The following is a 25287-nucleotide window of genomic DNA, read 5'->3' as shown; positions in this document are numbered from 1 at the left end:
CAAGTCACCCATTGATAATGCTATTATATTAATCCATATCTTGCCTCCCTCTCTGCTTGCAGTCTATGGTGCTGCTCCTGCAGAGCCAGAGACAGTACATCTTTGAGTTTGATGCCTCAGGTCGGGTCACAGCTGTCACAATGCCCAGTGTGGCCCGCCACACCATGTTCACACATGTGTCAGTCGGCTACATCCGCAACACCTACAATCCCCCAGAGAGCAACGCCTCCATCATCCACGACTTCAACGAGGATGGCAGACCTCAGGCCACACATTACCTGGGCACTGGCCGCCGTGTCCTCTACAAGTACGGCAAGCTGGCGAAGCTGTCAGAGATTGTGTACGACAGCACTGCCGTCACTTTCGGCTATGATGAGACAGCTGGTGTGCTGAAGATGGTCAACCTGCAGAGCGGGGGCTTCTCCTGCACCATCCGCTATCGCAAAATGGGCCCACTTATCGACAAGCAGATCTACCGCTTCAGTGAGGAGGGAATGGTGAACGCTAGGTTCGACTACACCTACCATGACAACAGCTTCCGCATCGCCAGCATGAAGCCAGTCATCAGTGAGACACCACTGCCTGTTGACCTCTACCGATACGACGAGATCTCTGGAAAGGTGCAGGAATTTTGTTCTGGTCTGCTATGTCTATGACTTATGAGCAATGGGAATTTAACTTACAAAACAGCCTTTGTCTATATGAACCTTTTTTGGCTTTCAGGGTACTCGCCATTTTTCTAAACCTTTCTATCCCTCCGCCAGGTGGAGCACTTTGGAAAGTTCGGGGTAATTTACTATGATATTAATCAGATCATCACCACAGCCGTTATGACACTGAGCAAGCATTTCGACACCCACGGCCGCATCAAGGAGGTCCAGTACGAGATCTTCCGTTCCCTTATGTACTGGATGACAGTGCAGTATGACAGCATGGGACGGGTGGTGAAGAGAGAGCTCAAAATTGGGCCCTACGCCAACACCACTCAGTACCGCTATGATTATGATGGAGATGGACAGCTCAGTGGCGTCAAGGTGAATATCTTGTGTGGAGAGTTGGTATGATGTGGATTTTTTGATACTGTCTTATCTTTAGAACTTGAAGTGTTGATGACACCCAATACAGCTCAGAAACTCTAATCTGTCATTGACTTTACACTCTGACTCTTCAAAAACAGATGGAATCACATTAACAAATGTCCTTGTTTTATCCAGGTGAATGACTGGTCTACCTGGCGCTACAGCTACGACCTGAATGGTAACCTCCATCTGCTGAATCCCGGGAACAGTGCCCGCATCTTGCCACTACGATATGACCTCAGAGACCGCATTACCCGCCTGGGAGACGTCCAGTACCGCCTGGATGAGGATGGTTTCCTCAGCCAGCGTGGCTCGGATGTTTTTGACTATAATTCCAAAGGTCAGCTGCTGAGGGCTTACAATCGAGGCCCTGGTGGCTGGAGCATTGTGTATCATTATGACGGGCTGGGCCGCAGGGTGTCCACAAGGAACAGCCTGGGACAGCACCTTCAGTTCTTCTATGCTGACCTCAACCACCCAACCAGGGTCACACACATCTTCAACCACTCCAGCTCAGACATCTCGTCACTCTACTATGACCTGCAGGTGGGTGCGGGTGTTCGGAGATGTGTCATATCTAACAACGTCCTTTCCATATATTTCAACATATAAGCTTATTACCTGAGTACTGATTAAAAAACACATATTCTTTTATCAATGTCCTGAATTTCTGACTGTCTCATGATCAGGGACATTTGTTTGCCATGGAGGTGAGCAGTGGAGAGGAATACTACATAGCTTCTGACAACACTGGCACACCGCTGGCTGTCTTCAGCAGCAATGGACAGATGATCAAACAGGTAATCCACAAAGAAGCTTTGAATCTCACTGTATATGCAAACAATTCCTGCTACAAAACTTTGATAAAAACAACATGAAATCTCCATATGGAAAAGGCTTCTGACCTTTTCCACCAGAGGCAGAGCTGAGAATCACCCAAAGCTAACTGACTCTGCTTGTGTCACCCAGGTGCAGTACACAGCTTATGGAGAAGTGTACCTGGACTCCAACCCAGAGTTCCAGCTGGTGGTTGGTTTCCACGGTGGTCTCTACGACCCTTTGACCAAGCTGGTTCACTTCACCCAGCGAGACTATGACGTCTTGGCCGGGCGCTGGACCTCGCCTGACTACAGCATCTGGCCCAAGATAGGGAAGGATCCCTCTCCATTTAATTTGTACATGTTCAAGAACAACAACCCCCTCAGTGACATGCTGGATGTCAAGAATTATGTCACAGGTAGAGGATTAATATATATTAATGTGGTGCATGTTCAGTTCTGTTGTATGAATATTTACATAATTTAGACATTTTTACTTTGCCTGAAGTGGCAGGATATTTATTCAAAGCTGTCCATTTCCCCGAGCTGTTACACAAGACAATGAATGTTTTACACAAGCATTTTGCAGTTTTTACAAGAATGCAATGTGAATACAGCAGAATATTCAGGTAAAACCCATGCTGTGAGGCTCAGACAGCAGATAACATCATTTTTGTTCAACAAGGCACATGTACGTCTCCAGAACAAGCTCAAGTCAGCTTGAGAGATTGTCTCTGACATCTCTGCTGTGCAGAGAACAGAAGGAACAGCTTGTTATGGACAAAGTACTTTATGCAAGTAACAATGTACTACAAACAACACAGTGTCTGATAGCTTTGCATAACACCAGATGAGCCACACAAGCAAATACACTTTGACTTTTTTTGTGATGAAAAAATGATCCATTTGCTAACGTGTTTAACTTTGCCATTCAGCCAATTAATTTCCCTCCTGTCTGCTGTAGATGTGAAGAGCTGGCTGGTGATGTTTGGCTTCCAGCTTAGTAACATAATCCCAGGCTTCCCTCGACACTCGCTCTACTTTGTGGAGCCACCATATGAGCTGCAGGCCACCCAGCACTGTGAGAACGGACAGGTACGGACTACTGCACTGAAAATATTGCCATCAGCAGAATCAAAGCCAATGTCAACTCCATGACAGTGATTCAGCTTCTCACATGAGTGTTCATGTTAATACAGATACCAGTCATCTTTCACAGCACTCACTTGCATGCTAACACATTACCATGTCATTGAACAAAGTGACAAAGATTTCTTCTCTCCTCTCATGCAGCTCATCACTGGTGTGCAACAGGCAGCAGAACGTCACAACCAGGCTTTCATGGCCCTGGAGGGTCGTCTCCTCAACAAGGAGCGCAGAAGGCGCAAGGACAAGCCCGGGCACTGGTTTGGCACCAGCACCCCCATAATAGGCCGAGGAGTAATGCTGGCTCTTAAGGAAGGCCGAGTGGTGGCTGGTGTGTCGGCTTTGGCCAGTGATGACAGTCGTAAAGTGGCTTTGGTGCTCAATGGCGCCCAGTACCTCGAAGGCACCCATTACACCCAGGATGGAAAGGACTGTCACTACTTTGTGAAAGTGGGCTCTGCTGACAGTGACCTGTTGGCCCTGGGGCTTACCAATGGCCGTAAGTCACTGGAGAGCGGTATCAATGTGACGGTGAGTGGCCGCTCGAGGAGAGGAGTGACTGTGGAGTTTGCAGTTCCATCGTTAGTACTGAGTGTCCGGTACGGGCTCGCTGTGGACGTGGTGGATGAAGAGAAGGTAAGACTGTTGGAGCTGGCCAGGCAGAGAGCATTGGCTGGGGCCTGGGCCAAGGAACAGCAGAGGGCCAGGGACGGAAAGGGAGGTAGTCGCCTCTGGACGGAGGGAGAGAGACAGCAGCTCCTAACGACAGGTAGAGTACAAGGCTACGATGGCTACTATGTACTGCCTGTGGAGCAGTATCCAGAACTGGCTGACAGCAGCAACAACATCCAGTTCCTCAGACAGAACGAGATGGGAAAGAGGTAACAGCCCACCGGAACTTGCTTGATGGGCAGACTCTTCCCTCTCTCCCACTTTCACTTCTCTAGATCCTGCTCCTTTTTTCCTTCCCAGCCTTCTCAACCCTACTCCTTTCAAAACCCATGGAGAATTAACCAACCAACGGGGTTATTCGCGGAACGCTGCAGGGACTTTTGAAAAGAATGACTTATCAGAAATCATATTGTTAATTTTATTGCCACCGGCAAAAAATTTCAAGTTTGGTCAAATGGTTCTTTTTTTAAAAAAAAAAACTTTGAACAACTGAAAAAGCACTGAAGAACTTTGAGAACTGTTGCTTAATGAATAAGAAGATTCCCCTTTTTAAAAAAGATAGTGATATTTTCGCCCATATTTTTTGGGTCACACTGAGAGCGGCCATGACAGCTACTGAACATACGGTGGAGTTGTACTGCGCTGGCTTCTGCAGTGAAGGCTTGTCTGTCTCTAATAGACACTAAAGGCAAAAGGGACCAAAGTGGAGACAAAGCCACACCAGAGTGCAGCCATTACAACTACACATCAACGGAGGACATCATTAATAGCGACAGACAAGGCAATGTTAAAGGTCGTCCAATACTATGAGTCGTCTCCCTGTCTCAGGCCTCCCATCGTCCACCACGGACCAGTCCTCTGCTGCCGAGGCAGCATACATCCAACCAAGCAACACACAAGCTAACGGCATCCTTGAACAAATCTAAGTTGTTAATGGACTATAAAATAAACTTTTTAAAAAAACAAAGTAAAAAAAAAAGTGATGGCTATATTTGTGGACAGTGGTGTCACACAGCGTCGTTTATTTTGAAATGGGGAGAAGAATCATATTACTACATATGTGTCCGACTACACTAAATTTCAGGATGTTGCGTATACTGTAGATGCCGTAGTTTTGTACGTTTCAGTCGCGGTAGAATTGTGAGACTTTCACCAAGGCACTTCTGTACAGAACGATCAAACACAACACTCACAGTCCAACATGCTAATTTAGTATTTATTTTATTCTTTTTTATTTATTTATTCTTAGTACTATATGACAATCATGAATGAGTCACCAGTTCTATTCCAAATGAACATTAATGGATGAGTTTATTTTCTTTTGTAAAATATGTAAGAAATGTTCATTTTTGTTTTTGTATTAATTTCAGTTTGCTGCCAGGGCAAATAATAGTCACTCTCAAAAAGAATAATTTATGTAATAAAGTGTTTTAAAAAAAAAAAAAAAAAAAAACGGTTTATACTTTAAATAAAGTCTTTAAAACTGTGAAATCTGTTTTTTCGAAATATATTTCAATGTACAGTGTATAGACCTACCTTTATGCAGCACAGTAGAATATTGTCCAGAATATCAAGTTTTATATTTCTAAGAGGAAGTGGCTTGTAATGTGCAAAATCTTTAGCTGGTCTTACTACTCTAGAGTTTTGTGGCACTCTAATATTCCATATCTACAATATCGATCCCCAGTTTGTTGTTTTTGACTGTTTTTTGTTTGGAAGCAGAGATATTTCTGTCCTAGATCCCAACAGCAGTAGCAGTAATGGATCCCTCTCACTGTGAAGAGACTCGTGCTGGATGTCATAATGTACCAAATCAGTATTATCAAAGGATGATTCTTATACATTCACTGAAACGAGACTCTTCTGAGAACCTTATCAATAAAACATAATTGTTTACTTCAACTGAACAACGTGTTGTGCATTTTCATCTCATTTTTGTGTTCCGAGATTATTGATGTTGTTTTTGCAGCGGCAGCTTCCACCAGACTTGAATGACATGCATTATCATTTGCTGCATTTCAGCACAATCTTTGGAGTGTTGCTGAAACGAGCAGCTTTTTTCCTTCTTTGTTAATTGTGCATCACCTTCACTGAAAAGGTGCATTTCTGCTTCAGATATTTTAAAGGATAAATACATAAATGCTACTGATGGCATTCAAAAAAACAACCACACACTACTACTGTTTCCCTCTCTCCAAACATAGCTGACATTCCTGATCACACACACATAAGGGCCGATATATCTTACACTGTTGGTTCATTGATTCCGATGTGCTTTTAAGTAGCCATTACAGTTACCCCTGTGAACTCCTAAGTGCTTACAGATAAATGTTGTTTCCTCAGATAGTTCTACTCTATTAAATATAAGATGCCTCGCCCCCTTTAAACAGTGGTGGAAGAGCATTTAAGTGTCTAAAATCAATATTTTTATAATAACAAAGGATCAAATGGCTATGTGACATGTGAAAGGAGTCCCTCGTAGTGATGAACCCACTGAGAATTATCACCCGATTCTGCAGTTCCCCACTGATCGGTCCATCGTCTCCCTGTGTAGACTCATTGTTTTGGTTGTCAGCCTGCAGCTTTACAGTTTTGGTTCACTCACACAGCTGTCATAGTTTGGTTTTTGGCCACAACTGGGACTGGTGGATAATGTTATTGTTTAGCAGCTGAAGAGCCAGATATTTCCCTCAAGAGTTAATAAAGGCCAAAAACAGAGCTAATGAGCTAACAGTGAATATTGGACTTATATTGTTTGGAAACCAAAGAGGATTTGTTTTCTTCTCTCCAAACATACTGATGCATTAACTCGTAAGAAGATTCCAAGTTAATGTTGCTCCATATCTGCTGATTGTTTAAGCATGAAACTGTTTGTTTCAACACCATTTTCAACTCAAATGGTGATACTATGCTGATGTTGTTTCTTTTGCAAGTTACATGTAAGTTAAGGCCTGTATGTCACGTAAGTAGAACTACAGTTGTAGTATCAGCAATATATAAGTAGCCATTATACAGAATAATCCTGATGTTGTAGTTGGTGGAGGTGGGGTTAATTTGAATCTCTATATATAAGCACAGTAGCTTTTGTGAAACATATCGTTAACGCATCGGGCTGGCAGCCATGTTGCAGCCAACATCCTGCACCAGCAACTGTGTTATAAATAGCTGAAAGGACCCGGACAGGCCCTGGGAGCCACAGTACGCTGACCTATCCTCTTCACTCTCTTTAACCTCCAACACACCACTCACACATAATGTATATGTTGCAGTTACCCCAAATAAACACAAGTGACAAAGCCCTCGATTTCATTGGAATAAATTATTTTAATGCAAGATTCTCATTCAAAGCAAAAAGGCATCTGACAGATCATTTGGTTTCTTCTGTTAAGCAATCACAACTTTTTTTGTTTTGTTTTGTTTTTCAGTTTTATCTGCAAGGTATGTAATAAAAATAACATTGGTATAATTTTTCATATCAAGATCACCATGAAAAAAAAAACATTTAGGCCATCGAATGTTAACAGTAATCAAACATAAATCACTGTCTTCTTTAAAAATGCATTCCATTTACCATCGTGTGATTTCAATGAAGACAAACATCAGCAAAAACAGCTTCTGTGCAAATGAAAGGGATACATTTCAAGCATTAGCTTCTTAAGAGCACCCTGTGGCTCACTGGCAAACAGGGTCTTGGTGGCCTTTGGGCTATGGAGGGTCCAGGATAAGGGAGTGTCCTTGGCAATGCAAAGTAGCTTAGCTGAAGTGGGGTTAGGGAGTGCTGGAGATGATTGAGAGGGCAGGCAGGAGTAGTATCTTAGAGAGGTAATCATCATAAAGTGCCAAAGAGCGTCACACTAGATGAGCCTGAGATCCAAATACACTGTATGAGTCATTGTGTATGTACCTTGGTGTGTGTGTGTGTGCGTCTGTGCCTGTGGTGTGTTAGGGTAAGATTACAGCGAAGAGCCTGAGATCCAGGTTATGTTTAGAAGCTGGGTTACAAGCTGCTACACGGTAGCCCCTGGACAGGGTCAGTCAGTCTGTCTGTCTGTCAGTGGACAGGGCTTCACATCAAGACTTCCATATGGGATTGAGGTTTATATTTATAGATGAGCTAAAAGACTGGGAGAGGAGATGGAAGGGTGGTTTGGAGGGAGGTTTAAGGCAGATGGGGGAGAGGGTGATGGGGTTCGAGGCACAGGAACGGGGGGCTAGTGGATAACGGGAGGGAAGAGTTGGGGAATATGTTATGTCAGCATGTCCCAGAGACAACAGCAACACAGAGCTGTCCAGCAGGCTGTCAGGCATGTGTCTCCTGTGTCATCTCTTCTCCTGTCCTCCACCACATACACTGGAGAGAAAAAAGTGAGAGAGAGGAGTTGACGCGGTGATGTAGAGAAGAAGGGAAAAGCATGGAAGACAATTTAAGGAAAGCAATTAGTGATTCCTTTTTCTGAAAGTGCATAAAAGCAGGGATAATTCTCAGAATTACACCGTCAAGTCTTCTGCAATGAGCTGAAGTGTAACCATGGCTGCTATGATTTTCCTCTAATTACGCTCATCATGGGAGGCACATCACCATGGTAATGCCATAGCAGCCCAAGGCCGTGATCAGACAGCGTTACAGTCGAGTAACATTAGCACTGCTTTGAGGTATCATTAAACTAGTGAAATGAGAGCTCTCAGAAGTACACACTCCCATGCCCCAACAAGACATTTCCTTTTCCTTCAAATGTAAAGCAGTGTCTTTCTTTCACCTTCAGTCCATATATCTAAATTAGTCATGTTATACGACCCAAATGTGAACTTCACCATCTGTTCCAGGCAAGAAAAACAAAAACGAGTCTAACAGCAGGCCTGAACAAATACATCTCTCCTTCCTTGTGTTGGTGATTAATCATTCATGTGCATGGAAACACTCATCTAGCTTTTAAAAGGCAGGTGCAGTGACTCATGACACAGGTGAATGTGTTACTAAGGTGACCAGCTCCTGGTCCACTGAACTCTGATAATGACATGACAAAGAAGTGGTTAATGATTGGCCAATATGTAAAACTGAACGTCTATCAAAATGGCTCAATGCAAGAATCTTGATAGCAGAACACTCCTTTGATCAACCAGGCTTATCGAAACGCCTCTATTACAGAACACCTCACTGCGTGCTTTAATCCAATAAGGAGTTACCTGCGTGCTCTGGAAGCCAGGCTGTTCCCTTTGCATATTCATTTTGAATATTTTACAATGACATGTGTGCTTTTTTGTTTCACAGCTTGTGCTACACTGTCTTCTGGATGCTCTGAAGGTGGAAGGTGCTACAGCATTAACGCACCTTTTATCTTAAACCTGGCTTGACTTCACACGCTTTAATCCTTAATTGCTTACTTTACATACTAACAGGTTTGGCATTTTGTGGTCCCAGTTGCTGAAACAATTCATTCATTAATCAATTAGTCCACAGACAGAAAATTAATTGGCTACTTGTTTTGAGGAATTGATTAATCATTTAAGTAATTTTCAGAGCAGAAAAGCCAAACATTTGACGGTTCCGGCCCTCAGTTATGAGGACTTCTGTTCTTCCTTCTTTTACATCACAGTAAAGTGAATATCTTTGTGATTTGGGCTGATTTTTTACCACTTTGTGACATTTTACAAACCAATAATCAATTCATCTGGAACATAAATGGCAGATTAATTGATAATGACTGATTGATAATGAGAATAATAGGCCTTTTACACAGTAGTTATTTCACTCGTCATAGGTAAAGCACAGGTGTCACTGATAACATTATGGTGTCTCCATTGTCATTCAAGACTGCATGTAAGCCATGAGAGCGTGACAGCGAGTCAGCATGCATAATACCAGGATCCGGAAATGAATGCAGCTAAAATTCAGCCAACATTAATTTTATCGTTTACAGCTATGCTTTTCTTGTTTTGAGTTTTCAGCAAGTGTGTGTGAAAGACAAGGCAGTGCGTCTAAGTTAGTTTGTGGAGACGAGTTCCCAGTGATGATCTCAAGAGTTGTTAGAGCTACGGACGCACTTGGATAATTTGAGGATTGAGGATCCAACAAGCACCTTTAACTCGGCCACATTCTGACAGAGACAGTTCTGCTGGCCAGTTTTGTGGTGAGTGAGCTAATAGCTAAGAAGCTGCAACTGCATTCAGAAGGAGACTTGGTGAAGGAGGGCCTTGTTGTCGGTGTGGAGCTGTGAGCACCAGACAAAGTAAAATTGCTCCAAAGTGTAACAGAAGCAGCAAGTGTCAGTGTGCTTTGGTCTTCATGGTGCACTTCACCAAGTGGCTCTCAGAGCTAAACCTCAAGCTCCAGCCAGCTTCTCAGCTCTCTGCTTTCAAATGAGAAACCATTTGAAGTTAATTAAAGCTGTAACAACTGCATTTTCTTACTCTTTCTTACGCAAGAGCAAAAACCTGCTATAACGTCTGAATACAATGCAGAGTGTGAAAACTCCTTCAGGCATTTGGTGAGACGTTTCGGGACATGAAAAGTCAACAAAGGGAACTGAACATATTTACTTTGTGGAACCAGTTGATGTGCCTGACAACGCACAAGACGAAATCATTAAGCTGCAAAGTAACGACCTGCTGCTGTGAGCAGCTCTTTTCAAAACTGCCTCAATACTGAATGAGTTTCTCTGGCTATAACCCTACTCCCAGTCAACAATCCCATTATATAGAAAAAATTCCAGCAGACTGACAAAAAAGTAAACAAGGCTCCTAAGATGCAAAAAATAAAACAAAAAATATTCCAACACAATGTGGAAAAATGTCACAAAAAATGAACATTATGCATCTGAAGGGCTTTTTACTTTTTCTATCAGTGTATGGACATTTTTTCTGTGTAATGGGACGACTAATTTTGCTAAATTCACCTGACACCTTTCCCTTTTAAAAAGCCTGGATTCAAGAGTGCAGCTTCTTCAGTTTAACTATTACCTGTTCTGTCAACAACAGGCATCAGTTGGGGTCCAACCCTGCTCTGTGTGACCACTCACCAGTATTTTTGGGAGCTTCCCCATACATAGGCCCAGGAGGGGGCCCCCCCTGCCAGCCAACCTGTGGTTGTCCAGGGTACGCTTGATATGGAGGCTGTCCAGGGCCAGGATAAGGACCTCCAGGGCCCATTGGTCCTGGGGGGTAGTTAGGGTAACCTGGATTAGGCTGCTGCATGTTCACCTGTGGAGGGTAACCCTGAGCTGGATAGCCTGGAGCATTGGGGCCATTGTATGGAGGGGGCTGCTCAAAATTCATCTTAGGCTCCAACAGTCACCTAAACAGCAAGAAAATAGGTGTGATGGTGTAAATAATGGCACTTGTCTCATTATAATTAGTCTGCTACAATCATCAATGTTAGTACAGAATGCAAAATAATACAAGTCAATACTACATTATGTGCCACATGACACATATTCAAACATGTTTTTCTGCTTTTATGCAGACAAACCTGTGAAAGAATATATTAAAGATAATATACAAAAATAATTCTACATACTTTAAATACTCTCATATATAATGTATGATAAGATGTAAGGGCTTATTTACATGTAGAGTTCAATTATGACGCACACAGAGTGACTATATATTAATTTTCCTTCTTTAACAATAACAGCAAACCCATTTTTGGAATATTGAAATGGTTAAACACATAAAGCTTTTTCAAACAATGAAAATGTCCTTTACTATAGCAATAGCTTTATTTGCTGATGGCAGATGTTCTTGTACAGTGAAGCTTAAAAAACAAGCCGTCATCCTAATTTGCAGTTTACATTTGTAGGTGTGAATGCACCTTAATTCCCTTTTGTTGAATAAAAGTGAACGATCAGAACAATGTGCGGTATTGTATGGACTGTGGGAAAATGTACGTGAGTGTGTGTCTTTGTGTGTACAATGTAATTCAGCCTCTAGGGTCACATTAGGCAAATAATTCCTCTGAGTCCAGATACAAGAACACAACATTTTCAGACAGGCACAAATCTGATGCAACTGTTTCCCAAAACAGAAACGTGCATAACATAGTGGTCTTCCCTAATCCCTCAACCCATCTCTTGCCATTCCACAACTTCCACAAATAACCCTGGTCTCCACAGCCAAACAGGAAACATAAATCTATCATTTTACAGTTAGTTGAGGGCATCGTATGAGTCAATGGTCAATCATAACCCACATCAGCCCTGCCAGAGATAAGCATCATTATCTGACTGTACACACATGCACTTTACAATGTAGGAGCCAGTTTCACAGTGTGCTGGGTGAGGCTAATCAATTGAACCATGGGAAAGAGAGGGAGACGAAGAGAGTTGCTGATCATACAGGCCTGTACTGGCTTTATCTTCACACTTGGTTTTCCCCTTTTCAAACGCAGACGCACTGACGTCAAAGGTGACGTGTTAAATTCTCAACATCACATGTTCATGGTTTCCACGCAATGATTTTGATGTTCAGCCTGTTTAGAAAGTGCAATAAGTGTGATTAGCTCATTGTTTGAAGGTTATTTCTTCTCCTCAAGACCTTGTGTTAGTGCATTTCCCGACCTACAAACAATGGCTTCCAATAAGACAGATCCGGGTCCGCTGCTACCCACATGCTAGCCTCCATCACTGAATTTGTTCATGTAGAACAGACATAACACAAGAAAGTGGGCCAAATGGAAAACTACATCTGCTCAGCGACTCCACCCACATTCAATCTTCTGTCTATAATAAAACAATCCAGTTGCTGAGGCTGTAATCGGAATGGTGTCAAGTGACATTTGTCCAATTGGCAGACAGAAAAACTGCTGCTAACACCTTTATCAACACTTGTTATCTGATCTGGAAAAAACACCACTGTATTTATTAGGGTCAAGTTTTATTTTTTCATCTCTTTCATTTCCCTTTAGAGTGTCTGAAATTGAAAGATTAAATAAACCCTTGAGAAAATGAAGGAACACACATAATGTGGTAATACTACTTCCCAATTACTACTTCCTGTTATAACATCAGCAATACTGTGCCGTGCTTTTCAAGATGGCCGACATTTCACCTCCTGAATGTGTTCTTAGAGCTACTGACAGATGGCAAGGTCTCTGTAACTATGGTTACCATGCACCGGGAGGAGCAGAATGATCCCGAGTGATTTGTTTTTGTTGTACCTTAAGGCACCGAGAAGTAATAAAATAACACAATTCAAATCCCTTTCTTTGTGTTAACAGGGGAGGCTTCTCTGGTGGCTGCTGTACCTTTGTTCCAGCTCATCTGTGAATAGTGAGTGTTTGAGAAAAAGCTTCTTTCATAAGAACCTCGCAAACGAACAGTAATCTGAGAGCGATAATCGTGTCTCTAGAATCAAAGGTCACCTTGTGTTCATTGTACCCATGTAAATGTGCACTAGTCACTGGTATCAGATTAAGTTTGAAAGAATAGTGATTTACAGGTCTTGACTTATACAAAGGCTTGAGCAGGGTGTATGTTGATTTGTATGTCATTTGCTTTTCCCCTGGTGGCCTGAGTGAACTCACACAATGTTTACACAACAGTATCACTGTGATAACATCACGTACGAACACAACCACCTGAGACGTCCCTGAATCCATTAAGTCCCTCTGAACCCAACGGCATTGTATATATTGACAAAGGAGTCAAAAGGAAAAGTCAGTTAACTAACAGATCTGCAATTATGACAGCAGCATGAAAAGAAGTAACAATAAAGACAGCCACTTAAATGGTGGATGTTTTTAACCTAAATCAAAAACAATACATCAGTAGAGTAAGGGAGGGACGAAACAAGGAAACAGATAAAGTAAATCTCAACTCTATATAACCGACTTGAGCTGATATCCAGTAAACGCCGGCGTTCATACATACTCATACAATGATCTGACAAGATACTGGGGAAACTTGAATGACTAAACTTTGCTAAATAGAAATTTAAACTATAATGAAATGTATTGTATGTACATAAATGTATGTATATGTGCGTCGCTTTGGATAAAAGCATCTGCCAAAATGACAAAAATTGTACTGTCCCAATTAAATTAACCATGCTAATGTCAACTTTTAGGCAACATGTCCAGAAGAAATATTAAACTTTAACACAAATATTTCTGAGTTTTGTCCCTAGATGTAAAGAAGGCAAGTGTACAGAACAGGTCTATGCTAGTTCATACAGAAAGAGCTTGATTTAATTGCTTCCACAGGCTGAGCTGTCCATATTGCACAGCAGCTCTGTAGCCTGGCAGCCTGTTTGCTTTCTCTACGTCTGGAGACATCACAGGACTCGCAGGCTGCCTGTATACGAAGACCCCCATTGGACCTAATTAAGAGGAATCAGAACCACAACGATTTCACACAAACACATACACACTGGCAAACGTATGGACTGTGGTCACGACAAACTGTAACTCACAAAACATAAATGATTTACATTTCAGTTATCAAAATCTTTGTAGCTATCAACTAAAGTGACATTTAGCCGCATAACACGAAGTTGAGTTCGGTTATTTTAAGCTAGTTTAGCTTAAACGCCATATTAGCATTTAATAACTATTAATGTCAGTAGCCTATGAATATTAATTTTGGTAGGAAATATTACTACATTTTCACATTTTCTGGTATTAGGTTAGATTATCAATATAATGTTTAAGACACAAGCTTAGTTACTAACAAAGGCAGTGGCACCTGCAGGCCACAACCCACTAACGTTATAGCAATGCTACCCAGCCCCCTAAGTTCATGATGACTAGGCTCCTAAACACATAAAAATAAGAGTTACGGACATGTGTGGACCACCTACCTTTAAACAAATAGTATCCTGGTGTGTGGTACACGACAGCAACGTCTCTTTAGAAAGAAACTTCCTCTGTCTTTACTGTTTAGCACTATTTTTACCGCAGTGAGCGATCTGCTTGCCTCTACAAACCCAGTGCGTGTCGCGCTTGCGGGACGTGATGTCATTTGTAGGTTACGGCACGGGGGAGTGCTAGAGGGCAACAAAAGACGGGATTGGCTGCTGCGGCAGTCCGCTGCTCATAGTGTCCAATCACAAGCCAGAGCGATGACCAAATGGAACGTCAGGGAAAAGCAATGACTCCTGATCATCTGACTTGATGAATGATTAAATAGGCCTCCATCATTAAATCAATGGCGAAATAAATACGAGAAGAGGGATTAGCTCAGATGAGCACCTATTAAACGTTAATCATTATATCGTGACCTCATTTCCTGTCGCTCGTGGAGTTTCGTTTTAGATTTTAATACGTTTACGGAAACTTGAACAATGAAACACTTTTGAGGCCTTGTTAAACAACATCTTTATGACTTCATTTACCATGCACCAGCAGAACTGCTTTGGGAAGATGTATTACTGGTTTTCTCCCAGCAGATGTCAGACTATTCCCAGTGTAGTCTTCGCTGAAGTGTGGTCTGTCGCTGTTCTGCCTTTTAACAGACAGTGAGTTGCTCAACTGTTGGGCTATTATGTAGGCTAGTGCCAGTGTTTGTATTTTATTTTTATTTTCAAAAATATGATTTTCAGCATTACATGTCACTCAGAGGAGGCCCCTCCATCATACGAGGAGCATTTAATTAAACACGCTCGCAAACACTTGCATATTTAGCGTGTTCCTTATTGCCTGCGCGCATGCAGCACATCAGTGGTGGCCAGTGGTGGAAGAAAAGTACAATACCACAGCGTAAAATACTGATACATTCACAATGTTACTTGAGGAAAAAATTCATAATGCATTAGGCATTATGCAGCAGAAAGGCAACTATAGTGTTACATTATTATATAATATTGGATAATAACTGCTGTTGCATTAACACAAACACAGAATATCCTATTTAATGATTTGATGAACTGATTTGTATATATATTATTAATCTGTAAAGTAAATAGTAAGTACAGCTGTCAAGTAAACACAACTGCATGTGCACCGCACACACAGGGTGGGATGGTAGAACTGGGAGGCAGGGTTGTGAAACATCATCTCAGGTCCTCCATCAGACATGACATTACATGGGTGCAGCATGGATATAGTAGCATACCAGCAGCCAGCCAGCATGACAGCTGCCATTGACAGTGGATCTTAAAAGGAATTGGTCTCTTTTCTGCAAGGTGATACCAAACTGTGTGGCAACACGCGATGAGGCTTGCACAATGAGTATGTACAACACGGGGTTAGCAGTTTGTCTAGATAAACAGACAGTTGTAGACCGGTGGAGAGACAAACAAGGCCCTGACCTATGACACATACTAAACCATGTTTACAGCTGGTACAAAGTTATGCATGGAAAGATGTTGTTGAAATGTACTGTTAGCAGGGACATATTATGCAAGAGCCTGGCAGCATCTGTTAATAGACTGATATGAGACTGTCCTATGAGACGATTCTGCAACAAACAGCAGAGGTGTCATGAGCTTTATGCCAACATTGAGCCAACTGCATGGCTACTACATGTTATTCTAAATATGTTGGTTGTATACTAAAAAAGACAATGGTTTGTTTTCAGCTCTGCGAGGACAATTAAAAGTTAATTTTCCTTCATAACACAGTCCTTGTTGCAAACCTGACCTTCTAAACAGGTGAAACCAAAGATGAAACATGCTTGTATATGAATGTAGTGTAATCTAAAAACAGCTTGTGTGTCAGACTTGATCTCAAAGCACTGCAGTGATCTAGGAATTGAATATCATTTTACTAGTGAACTCAACAAAAGTCACTCTGTAATACAGTTGGCTGATTTCCTGCTATGTAAATGTTTAAGTAAATGTCATGTAAATTTAAGATTGTGAATATGTGTTCATACATGAGATAAACATGCAGTCAACTTCAGGCCCCGTCCCCTCCTCACCGTGATAGATGTGCTCAAGCAGGTCGTGTGTTAGAGTGTCTGTTTACATCGTCACCCTGGCAATTCAGCCCGAGCCTGTACCAACGGCTTCGACAGGAGCGGATGACAAAAATAGAGCCGCGTCTGCCAGTCCAACTCTACCCAACCCTATTACAGGGAAAGTAGAAGGGGAGCAGAGGGGAAGGGAGGGGGAAGGAGATGAAAAGGGGGAATATTTTGTTTGTGGAAAAGGGCAGTGGAGCAAGTTTACCAGAGTTCATTGAAACTCGGGGGGCTGGTTGTCTGGAGTGAAGTTGTTTACCGTCCCATAAGGCTGTTATTTTCCAAAACGACATTTAAAAGATGTATAGCAATCAAACCACCGACTGGTTCTCCAGTCAATGGTTTGATTTCATATCAGGATCAAACAGAACCTCGTGTCACACCTACACATTTATGGTCACTATATGAATTCAGTGTAATGTGTTTAATGAAGTATGCTCTGTTTTCTCTCTTATTTTACTCGGAAATTTGGATTATTTTTACTTATATAATATGTGTAATTTCATTTTGTCATGCTCGCAATATAACAATATGGGGGCTTGAAGAGTGCATAACATTTCTAAATAAAATAAGCCTTCTCAAATGCATGTTTGCAGATGCTTGGACACCTCTGGACCCTCCTTCTCCAGACAGTTAATGGCATGCTTAGTATGTGTCACTGTCACATGTGCAGTCGTAAGTTTACCAGCAAGAACCTCCCTGTTTGACCAGTGGGTTCCCACAACAAATCTTTCTTGACATAATCCCATGTAAAACTTCAGAATTCTTAAAAATGACACATGACAAATGACAGTATGTTGGACATCATGTGCAGGTGTGATTGGAAGCTTGCAGTGAATTTTACATATTTACATCAAATTTACAAAGTCATAAATCATGGTGCATATATGTAAATTTATATCTACGACTCGGACAGAGTGGCAGCCATGCTATTGACAGATAAGGGAGGTGGATTTTGCATGCAGTGAACGAACTTTAGACATGCAATCACAATGAGCAATAATTTTTCAGTTATAGGAGATATCTTTTTAATTTAGAGAGTCATCAGGACAAGCTCAGAGTGTGCCTGACCCCACCTGCAGGTGGATCATAAACTTCCTGTCTGACTGGAGGCAGCACATGAAGCTGGGGAAAGCAGGGTCATGTCCTTTACCCTCTGCTCCTCCCTCTGTACACCTCCAGCCAACAGTCCATCAAACTCCTGAAGTTTGCCAATGACATCACCTACATTGGGCTCATCTCTGGTGAACATGAGTCTGCCTACAGGTGGAAGATTGACTGTCTGGTGACGTGGTGCAGGCAAACAACAACAAAAAACTTGGAGCTCAATGCTCTAAAGACGGTGGAGACAGCAGTGGATTAGAGAAAGAACCAGCCCTTCACCTTCACCCTTTGTGACTCCCTAGCAGAACTTGAGGTTCTGAATGTGTTGTAGAAATCAAATCAAATGTCTGTGAAAGATGGTGGCTTCGATATACAGTACACCTGGGGCATATCTGTCCTCGCCCATTTGCCTGGACACCAAAGCTGTGTTTGCACATCGTGCCCATCCCAAAATAGGACATTGGGCAACTGCATCAGATTTGGTGTATCAGTATAAATGTCCTTCTAACTGCGTGTCACCAAAACTTAGGTGTGTGTACAGTGTGCACAAGGACAGGCGTCATATCTCCCCCTCTTCCAGACAGGAAATCCCTCAAAACTACATGATGGTAGCATGTGGCGTTTATCATAGTCACCTGGCCTTGTTCTCACGTGCCTGCCACGAACACACACACACACTTGTTCAAACAGTGTATGCAGGTCAATCGGCACGTTTTACGAAAACAGCCAGGTGTGCACAAAGTGTAGACTTATTCAGTTTTACCCTGACTTTTGGCAAAGTTATCTTATCACTGTGCACTGCTGTGAGTCTCGTCTGGGTCTATTTGATTTAGGGCAGAGCAACACCATGGCCCATGGCAAGTTTACTTTGCATGCTCTAGAAGTGAGATGGACCAAATACTGAACACAAGTTTAAACCTGCTCTGAGCTTTATTATTAAAAAAAAAAAAAAAAAAAAACCTCAATAAATCATAGCCTCCTAGCCAAAAATCAGTTCTTACCTTTAAGGCAATGTAAATGGCTACCAGTCACATCTGCAAGGCTGTGGGACTAGACCAGCTGAGCAGACTGACTCACATCACTACCTCACACATGATGCAGAGGGACCTGCTTACCAGTTCTGACTTGAATACTGAAGATCATCATCAGTAGCTGCTGGTGTCATTAGTGCTGAAATAAATATTCATGCCTTATCTGCCTCAACATGAGTCATATATATTCAGTAAATCCACAATTACATATTTGAGATAACTGCCTGGTCAAATACTAGCAGGTGTCACACCCCACCCCCACATAGCAGAGAGGCTACAGTATATCCACCCTCAGTGCTGCAGCTGCCCTCATTCCTTAAGGCCAGGCCTGCTCCCACACTCAGCCTCCCTAATCTACAGATCAGTGTCTGGAACGAGCACACATACACAGCTCTGACCCTGTTCATGAATACACAGTGTACGTGGGTCTGGTTAGCCTTCAGTCTTTCAGTAACATGCACTAAAGGTGCACTCTAAATTCAACCCTGTTGCTCAGAAATGTATCTTCAGCTACAGCTTTTGTTTTATTAGACTTAAATGTTTTACCAGTTGAGTATGTCAGATGGCCATGTCTTATGATAATTCAGACTGTTCAATATTCTGTCTTGAGCAACATAAATCCACGCATACGTTTGACCTTAATGCTAATAATTTAGCCTAAAGCAACTGCTTCACTGCTTAATCAATTCAACACAGATGGGCCAACTCGGGCTGTGAGGAGAGTCCACAAAAACATACTGCTCCATACAGGACACGGTTATGCAACTCATTAACTGCTTCACATGTAGGTTTCTGAGGCCACATGCTTTTCCATTACACAAGGGGGTCCGAGGCTGTTACAGACAAGCTCTTGCTAATTGAAATATAGTTCCTCTTAGCTATGCTGCACAGTTGGCACTCATTAACAGCCATAAAACACAGATTTGTCCCCTATGCAATTACATGCTTTGAGCTTTAAGTGCCAAAGTTTCTTGTCATGAAAGAATAACATTTAAAACTTCAATATCAGTTGAGAGAAAGTCCTACATTTTAAGAAATATTAACATAACTGGGGTTTTTTTTCATGACAAATGTGCTATCAATGCGTGACAAACAGACTGGGTGTTAAAATGGTACATGGTTGAGGTCTTTGTCAGCATGCAGCTCTGTGAGATAAGAAAATATTACATAATGTAATGGTTTTATTACACTTTGGACGATAGATAATAAGAATAACATCATCATCAACATTAATCAAAATAAAATGTGGTATACATCTAATAAATAAAACACATGATTGCTGATAGTTCGAACAGCCTTTATTTGAAATTATTCACATTTCATCCCTCCCTCCGTACAACACAGAGCAGGAGCTGATTTTCAGTAGGCTCTGACCCCCAGTATTAGGAGACACGTGTGCCTATCACAAAGAAAGTTAGCCATCCTTTTAGGGGGGAAATACAACAAAACTGATGCCTGCAGTGAAAAATTCTACACATCGTAATGTAATCATCTCATATTCCCCAACTTAAAAAAAAAAAAAAAAAAAAAAAAAAAAATTGGCTACATTGTACAATTTTTCTTATTTACAAAAGATAAAAAAAAGTTGAATCAAAATGGACTTTTCCAATCCTGCTGCAGCTCTGAAGTGAGTCAGCAACCCATCTACCCATGTAATACCATGTCTTTGCTTAACGTACATTTTTAGGGTCAAAAATACCCTACAGTTTTCCAGCTTCCCATTCTGTTTGGTTCCTCACAAAAGCTTTTATTTAAAAAAGGTGAAAAAACAAAGCTTTATATGTAGTAATGCATTACAGTCATGAATGACCTCGGAGGCTTTTTAACTCATAACTCTCCACAGGAGGTAATACTGGAGCTCAGATGTCCATCTCAAACTGGTTGTCATCTGTTGAAAAAAAAAAAAGGGGGGGGACACAAGAAACAGTTTAAAGATTAATGTTTGACAATCAGCTGGCAGCTAACGTTGCTGTTTGAACCCCAAAGCACAACCACGCCTTAACGGACTACAGAGAACATGACAGAGTACAGACATTATCAATACATTCATAACTGGCCAGACAAAAACACTTGAGTAAAAGGGTGTAGCTTGCAAATCCAAAGGCCATGACATGTCCTCTGTTCACGTCAACCCGCACAAGGGAGACAAGTGGAAAAAGGGGGTCAACCCTAAAGCCAATGGTCTTCAGTTTGACAGCACGAATGGAGAGGGACAGATTGATGGTTGGGTGTATTTCGCTGAATAATAAATTGCTGTCTCAACCTGCTCATAAGCCCAAACCTTTGATCACACTGCCACAAGAGAACTGCTGCCAAAACATGGTATTTTATCTCCATCAAATCATTATTTCCTCTCAGCAACAACAAACTAGCAGCAGACACTATCACAGAGAAAGTCTCTCTTATAAAGTCTGAAATATATAATAATTACTGAGCAACAAGCCAGTGGCCTAGTTTTGAAAGCCTGTTATGCCCATGAGGGCACAGCCCCTGAAAGACAAAACTAACACATGGCGATAATGACTGATCACTCCAGTCCCAGTCCTTAACACAGCACAACTGCTGTGCTGCGAAAATGCAGGCATAGCATTGGAGGAACACATGCTGCACCTATCTGCTGTATTAGCACACGCTGCACACTCATGACACTTTAAATTGGCGACTCATTGTGGAAACAACCGCGTTGCAAATTCCTGAAAACACTGCATTTAGACGGAAAAAGCATTATACTGTAGTGTAGTTCTCTTATTAGATAAGGCTACAAAATAGTATGTTTTGGGAGATATTTTGATCACATGAAACAGCTAATAAAACACAAAAACGTGAGAAATGAGATGTATGGACATGGTTGCTAAATTCAGTAATACCTCTAGACTTCTGGGTGTGTTCGCACACTTTAACTTCAGAACATGGGTTTACTTGTAAAGTTAGTCCACGCTATAAAAGCAGTCAAGCTGATTCAGAACTAATTTGTGCATCTTGTTTGGTTGTTTACCTGCAATGTCCTTCTCTTCCTCCTCGGCCTCCTCTTTGAGATCCTGCAATTTTCCAATGGGGTGTGTAGCAGGTACTGTTACCCCTGGGATCTGGGGCAGACAACATGGGGGGGTCCGGGCAAGAGGGGAGTTTCGACAATCTAACAGAAACTTCCTGTCATAGATGATGCGGGTGCCTGTGTTTGAGAAGGAGGAAAAGAAAAAATCTGGTGTTCGACCTGCAGTAAACCAAGCATCAAATCTCACTTCCTAAAAAGACGTGAAGTAAATGCTCCGAAGACAAACACAACAGACCAAAGGCTGGAAAATTACAGGATAAAAAGAGGACCTTGTTATTACTAGAGTGCCTATGCATCTTGGCAAGGTGCACATCTGAAGGGTTAAGTATGATTATCCTCCACCGGAGGGGATTTGAGTAGGAAAAGGAGGGCCCTGTGTGTGCGCAGAGGGGAGGGATGAGGGCTGCCACTGCAGTGAGTTCTAGGAAATCCAAGCACAAAACATTCTGTCTTTGAAGCAAGAGGCCTTGAGATTTAAGCCACATGTTCAGTTCTATGACTGAGTGATAGCTTTTAACATCGATGGCAGATAAAACATGCTTGCTTACGTATATATCAAAGGACGGCTTTTCTCGAGTTATCTCACAGCTGTGATTTAAGCTCAAATCTCCACACGAACCCTGCAGCTTGCCACATCGACAACTTACTTAGCATGTCTCATGTCTGTCACCATTTGGACTTAGGCCAAGTAAAATCAGTGTCATAAAGGCCATCTTGTGATAAGTTTGACCAGGATTTAACTGAGTCAAGGAGTGGTATGCTGCTTTTTTTGTTGTTGGAGTTCAAGCCGTTCTGTACAGTATCTGCTCAACCTCTCTACAAGGAAAAACATGTTATGTAATGTAACTGCAGTTCATCCTGTACAAAGGGAGAGAGAAAGAATTGGGGCGAGGAAAGGGGGCTGGAATGCAAGCTATAACACAGGCAATGCATTGCAAGGCAGAATTCGAGTGCGGATCAGTTACAGTACGTTAAAAAAAAAAAAAGAAGCAGTCTGTGCAGCAACACATGGCATGACCCCAGCAGAGTGAACTGTGGAGCACATTAACTGGAATACAAGTCAAAACTGCATGTTGCATGTTATATATATCTCATACACCCATGCATTAGACGTTGCCTTCTCAGCTCAACTTGGACAGAATGTTCTCTACTATTCCTGAAATGCACAGCAAAACAGCAGCGGGGATAGGACAGCCTCCAGCCCCTCCACCACTGCCAATCACTTTGCTGTTCAGGCAGCTGGTCACATACACCCTCTTCAAGTACCGAGTCACGGGTTAGACAGCTCTTGTTGTCTTTAGACGTCAGTGTTTTTGATGCAGAAACAAAGTGACTGTGTGCTCAGACCTCAATGTGCGTGGAGAAAAGGGTCAAATAGAAATATGTTTGACATGCATTTGCCTATATTCTTGTATATGCAAGTCAAAGTTACTACTATTGTTACACTATCAGCAATGGAAATATATACATGGCTATGTTACTGTGTAGTATTGTTTTGATTGCAAAATGTGGCAAAAGTACTTCATTTCTACTTCATCACTGATTGGTTCACAAAAATTGCTCACTTTGCCAAGCCATCCAAACAACAGCAAACTTGTTGGTAACATGGAGGCTGCAGCCAACTGTCAATGTGTAAAATAAGGCATTTTTCCAACTTCCCCCGAGTTTGGTTTAAATAGGGTTCTTCTGTGGTGTGTTTTATGGCGAGCTCAGCTGTATTGCAATCCAATATTTTATCAGATGTTTTGTGTGTATTGTTTGCAACTTCTCGCGAGAGCTCGTCGCTGAGCTGTGAGTATTTGCACGTAAGCACAAACTGTTGAGTTACAGCTACTGAGGCTTGCAAACTATCCCCGCCGAGTTCTGTTGCGTGAACGCGTTTGAGAAAGCAAAAAGTACATTAAATATGAAACAATATTATTCGCAAAGAAAGCGTAGCACTCAAAAAGTCCTTACCACCAGGCGTGGTGGAGAAGAGGGTCCCTCCGGGTGTCTGGCTGTAACAGTCGGGGAGCTGGGACCAGTCCTTCAGGGTGAGCACCCTGGTCGGGATGGGGCAGCTTTTAGCTTCATTTGTGCCGGTCGACATGCTAGCTGCTGATGGCGGAGTGGGACAAGTGTTTTGAAAAGTTCTTAAACTCGCTATATAACACTCGCTGGCAGCCTCGAACTAAGACCTCAAAGTTGTAGGTGCTTTACAAATAAGTTTCCAACGTTAAGTTTCACAGCTTCAACTTGCAAACTGAAATAAACAAAGTTTGGGGCCCTGTGGTGTCCGTCGGTACAAGCAGCTTCCGAAGGCTACCATGTGCTATATGCAGGCCGTGTCTGGATGGCAATGTGTATCACCCGCAGCTGCAGGGGCCACTCGTGATGTTTTTGTACTACAGCTATGAGACACGTGGGGCAACGGCCATGTGGTGCGAATGTTTTCACGTAAAGGACAGTCCGTGTGGGCGGACGATGGCGTTAACAATTGAATGTTAGATGACACAACATGAGATATAAGATATGGACAACAATCTGTTGGAGCTTCATCCCTTCTGATGTAGCTGCACAAAGGGTTTTGCACTATAAAACCCACCTGTGCAAACAAACAGATAAGAAATAAAAATACTCCAACTAATTAGATCTGCAGGGAAAGGCAGCCTGTTAAAAAAAAGTGGAGATGTAGTACCAGCCTGTGTCATTCAAATCCTTCAGGTCATTCTTTGATACAGATGTGCACTGTGCAGTGTAATGTAACACAAAATTGCGTTAATGGGTTGAAAACGACTGACCATGAAATTAGACGTTTCGGAGTGGGTCGGCGTGGCCTTCTCTGGCTCCTAAAACACGCGCACCTCCATCACGCCACTCACTCGACAACACTGCCCCCTGCAGGCGCAGAGTGTGCATGGCTCTAACGCAGAGCTCATCACTTAGGTTCACATCGATTTCAACATCAATAAGGGCTTTATCGTTCTCTCCTGTATTATGTACTTATTTTTTTTTCTATTATGATGTGATGCTTAATTGTATCGTATCCTTTTTTATTCAAGTATGTATCTATTTATCCATTTACTGTTTATTTTCTAATTGTTATTTGTGGTTTGTGAGGTTTTGCCCTTTTTCCGTGTTTTAGTTGTATTTATTTGTTGTGTCACTGTTGTGCATTGGTTTTGTTGATAAAGATGTTTGAGGAAAAAAACCGACAAATAAACAAATAACGATAAATAATGAGTACATGATCCAGGGCTGTGTAGATACTGCCCGTTTTTCTGCTTTCTTCTGAAATATTAGTTTCTTCACAGCAGATACGAAACGGGAAGTAAGGCACACTTTCAGTTCCTTCCGGTTTCATATGAAGAAGTTACTCCTGCTTCCCAACCACTTGAGGGCGACATCGACGTGACATTTGGGCCACTGTTTTCATGCATGTAACGTGTGAATATAAAAATACTAGGGTGTTAAGAAATGATTTTTGAACAAAGCGTATATGATGGGATT

At 42.1% G+C, this 25287-nt stretch overlaps 2 protein-coding genes and 1 long non-coding RNA gene across 9 annotated transcripts in view; 1 reads left to right on the top strand and 2 right to left on the bottom strand.

Moving 5' to 3' along the window:
• tenm2a (teneurin transmembrane protein 2a) overlaps nt 1–5625 on the top strand; it is a 202793-nt gene extending 197168 nt beyond the window's left edge. For all 7 annotated transcript variants that reach the window (XM_076739126.1, XM_076739125.1, XM_076739131.1 and 4 more), the window contains 7 exons: nt 63–620; nt 765–1034; nt 1215–1625; nt 1769–1879; nt 2049–2316; nt 2862–2992; nt 3191–5625. In XM_076739126.1, coding sequence (XP_076595241.1) covers nt 63–620; nt 765–1034; nt 1215–1625; nt 1769–1879; nt 2049–2316; nt 2862–2992; nt 3191–3928 — 2487 coding nt within the window. In that variant the 3' untranslated portion in view covers nt 3929–5625. The remainder of the gene's footprint in view (nt 1–62; nt 621–764; nt 1035–1214; nt 1626–1768; nt 1880–2048; nt 2317–2861; nt 2993–3190) is intronic.
• A 1390-nt stretch (nt 5626–7015) lies between these two features.
• Nucleotides 7016–14646, bottom strand: LOC143326147 (uncharacterized). Its single transcript, XR_013077606.1, has 3 exons — nt 14507–14646; nt 10732–11006; nt 7016–8066 (listed from the first exon to the last, which is right to left on the bottom strand). It is a non-coding gene; the product is annotated as an uncharacterized LOC143326147 (long non-coding RNA).
• A 5380-nt stretch (nt 14647–20026) lies between these two features.
• eif4ebp3l (eukaryotic translation initiation factor 4E binding protein 3, like) lies at nt 20027–24157 on the bottom strand. The gene is made up of 3 exons (XM_076739909.1): nt 23755–24157; nt 21739–21915; nt 20027–20631 (listed from the first exon to the last, which is right to left on the bottom strand). The coding sequence occupies exons 1-3, from the start codon at nt 23885–23887 to the stop codon at nt 20603–20605; spliced, it is 339 nt and encodes a 112-aa protein (XP_076596024.1). The 5' UTR covers nt 23888–24157; the 3' UTR covers nt 20027–20602.
• Nucleotides 24158–25287: the final 1130 nt, after the last annotated feature.

This window comes from Chaetodon auriga, chromosome 9, assembly GCF_051107435.1.
Source record: "Chaetodon auriga isolate fChaAug3 chromosome 9, fChaAug3.hap1, whole genome shotgun sequence".
Taxonomy (NCBI): Eukaryota; Metazoa; Chordata; class Actinopteri; order Chaetodontiformes; family Chaetodontidae; genus Chaetodon; species Chaetodon auriga.
The sequence above is the reverse complement of the archived record's forward strand: the minus strand, read 5'-3'. Positions and strand labels throughout refer to the sequence as shown.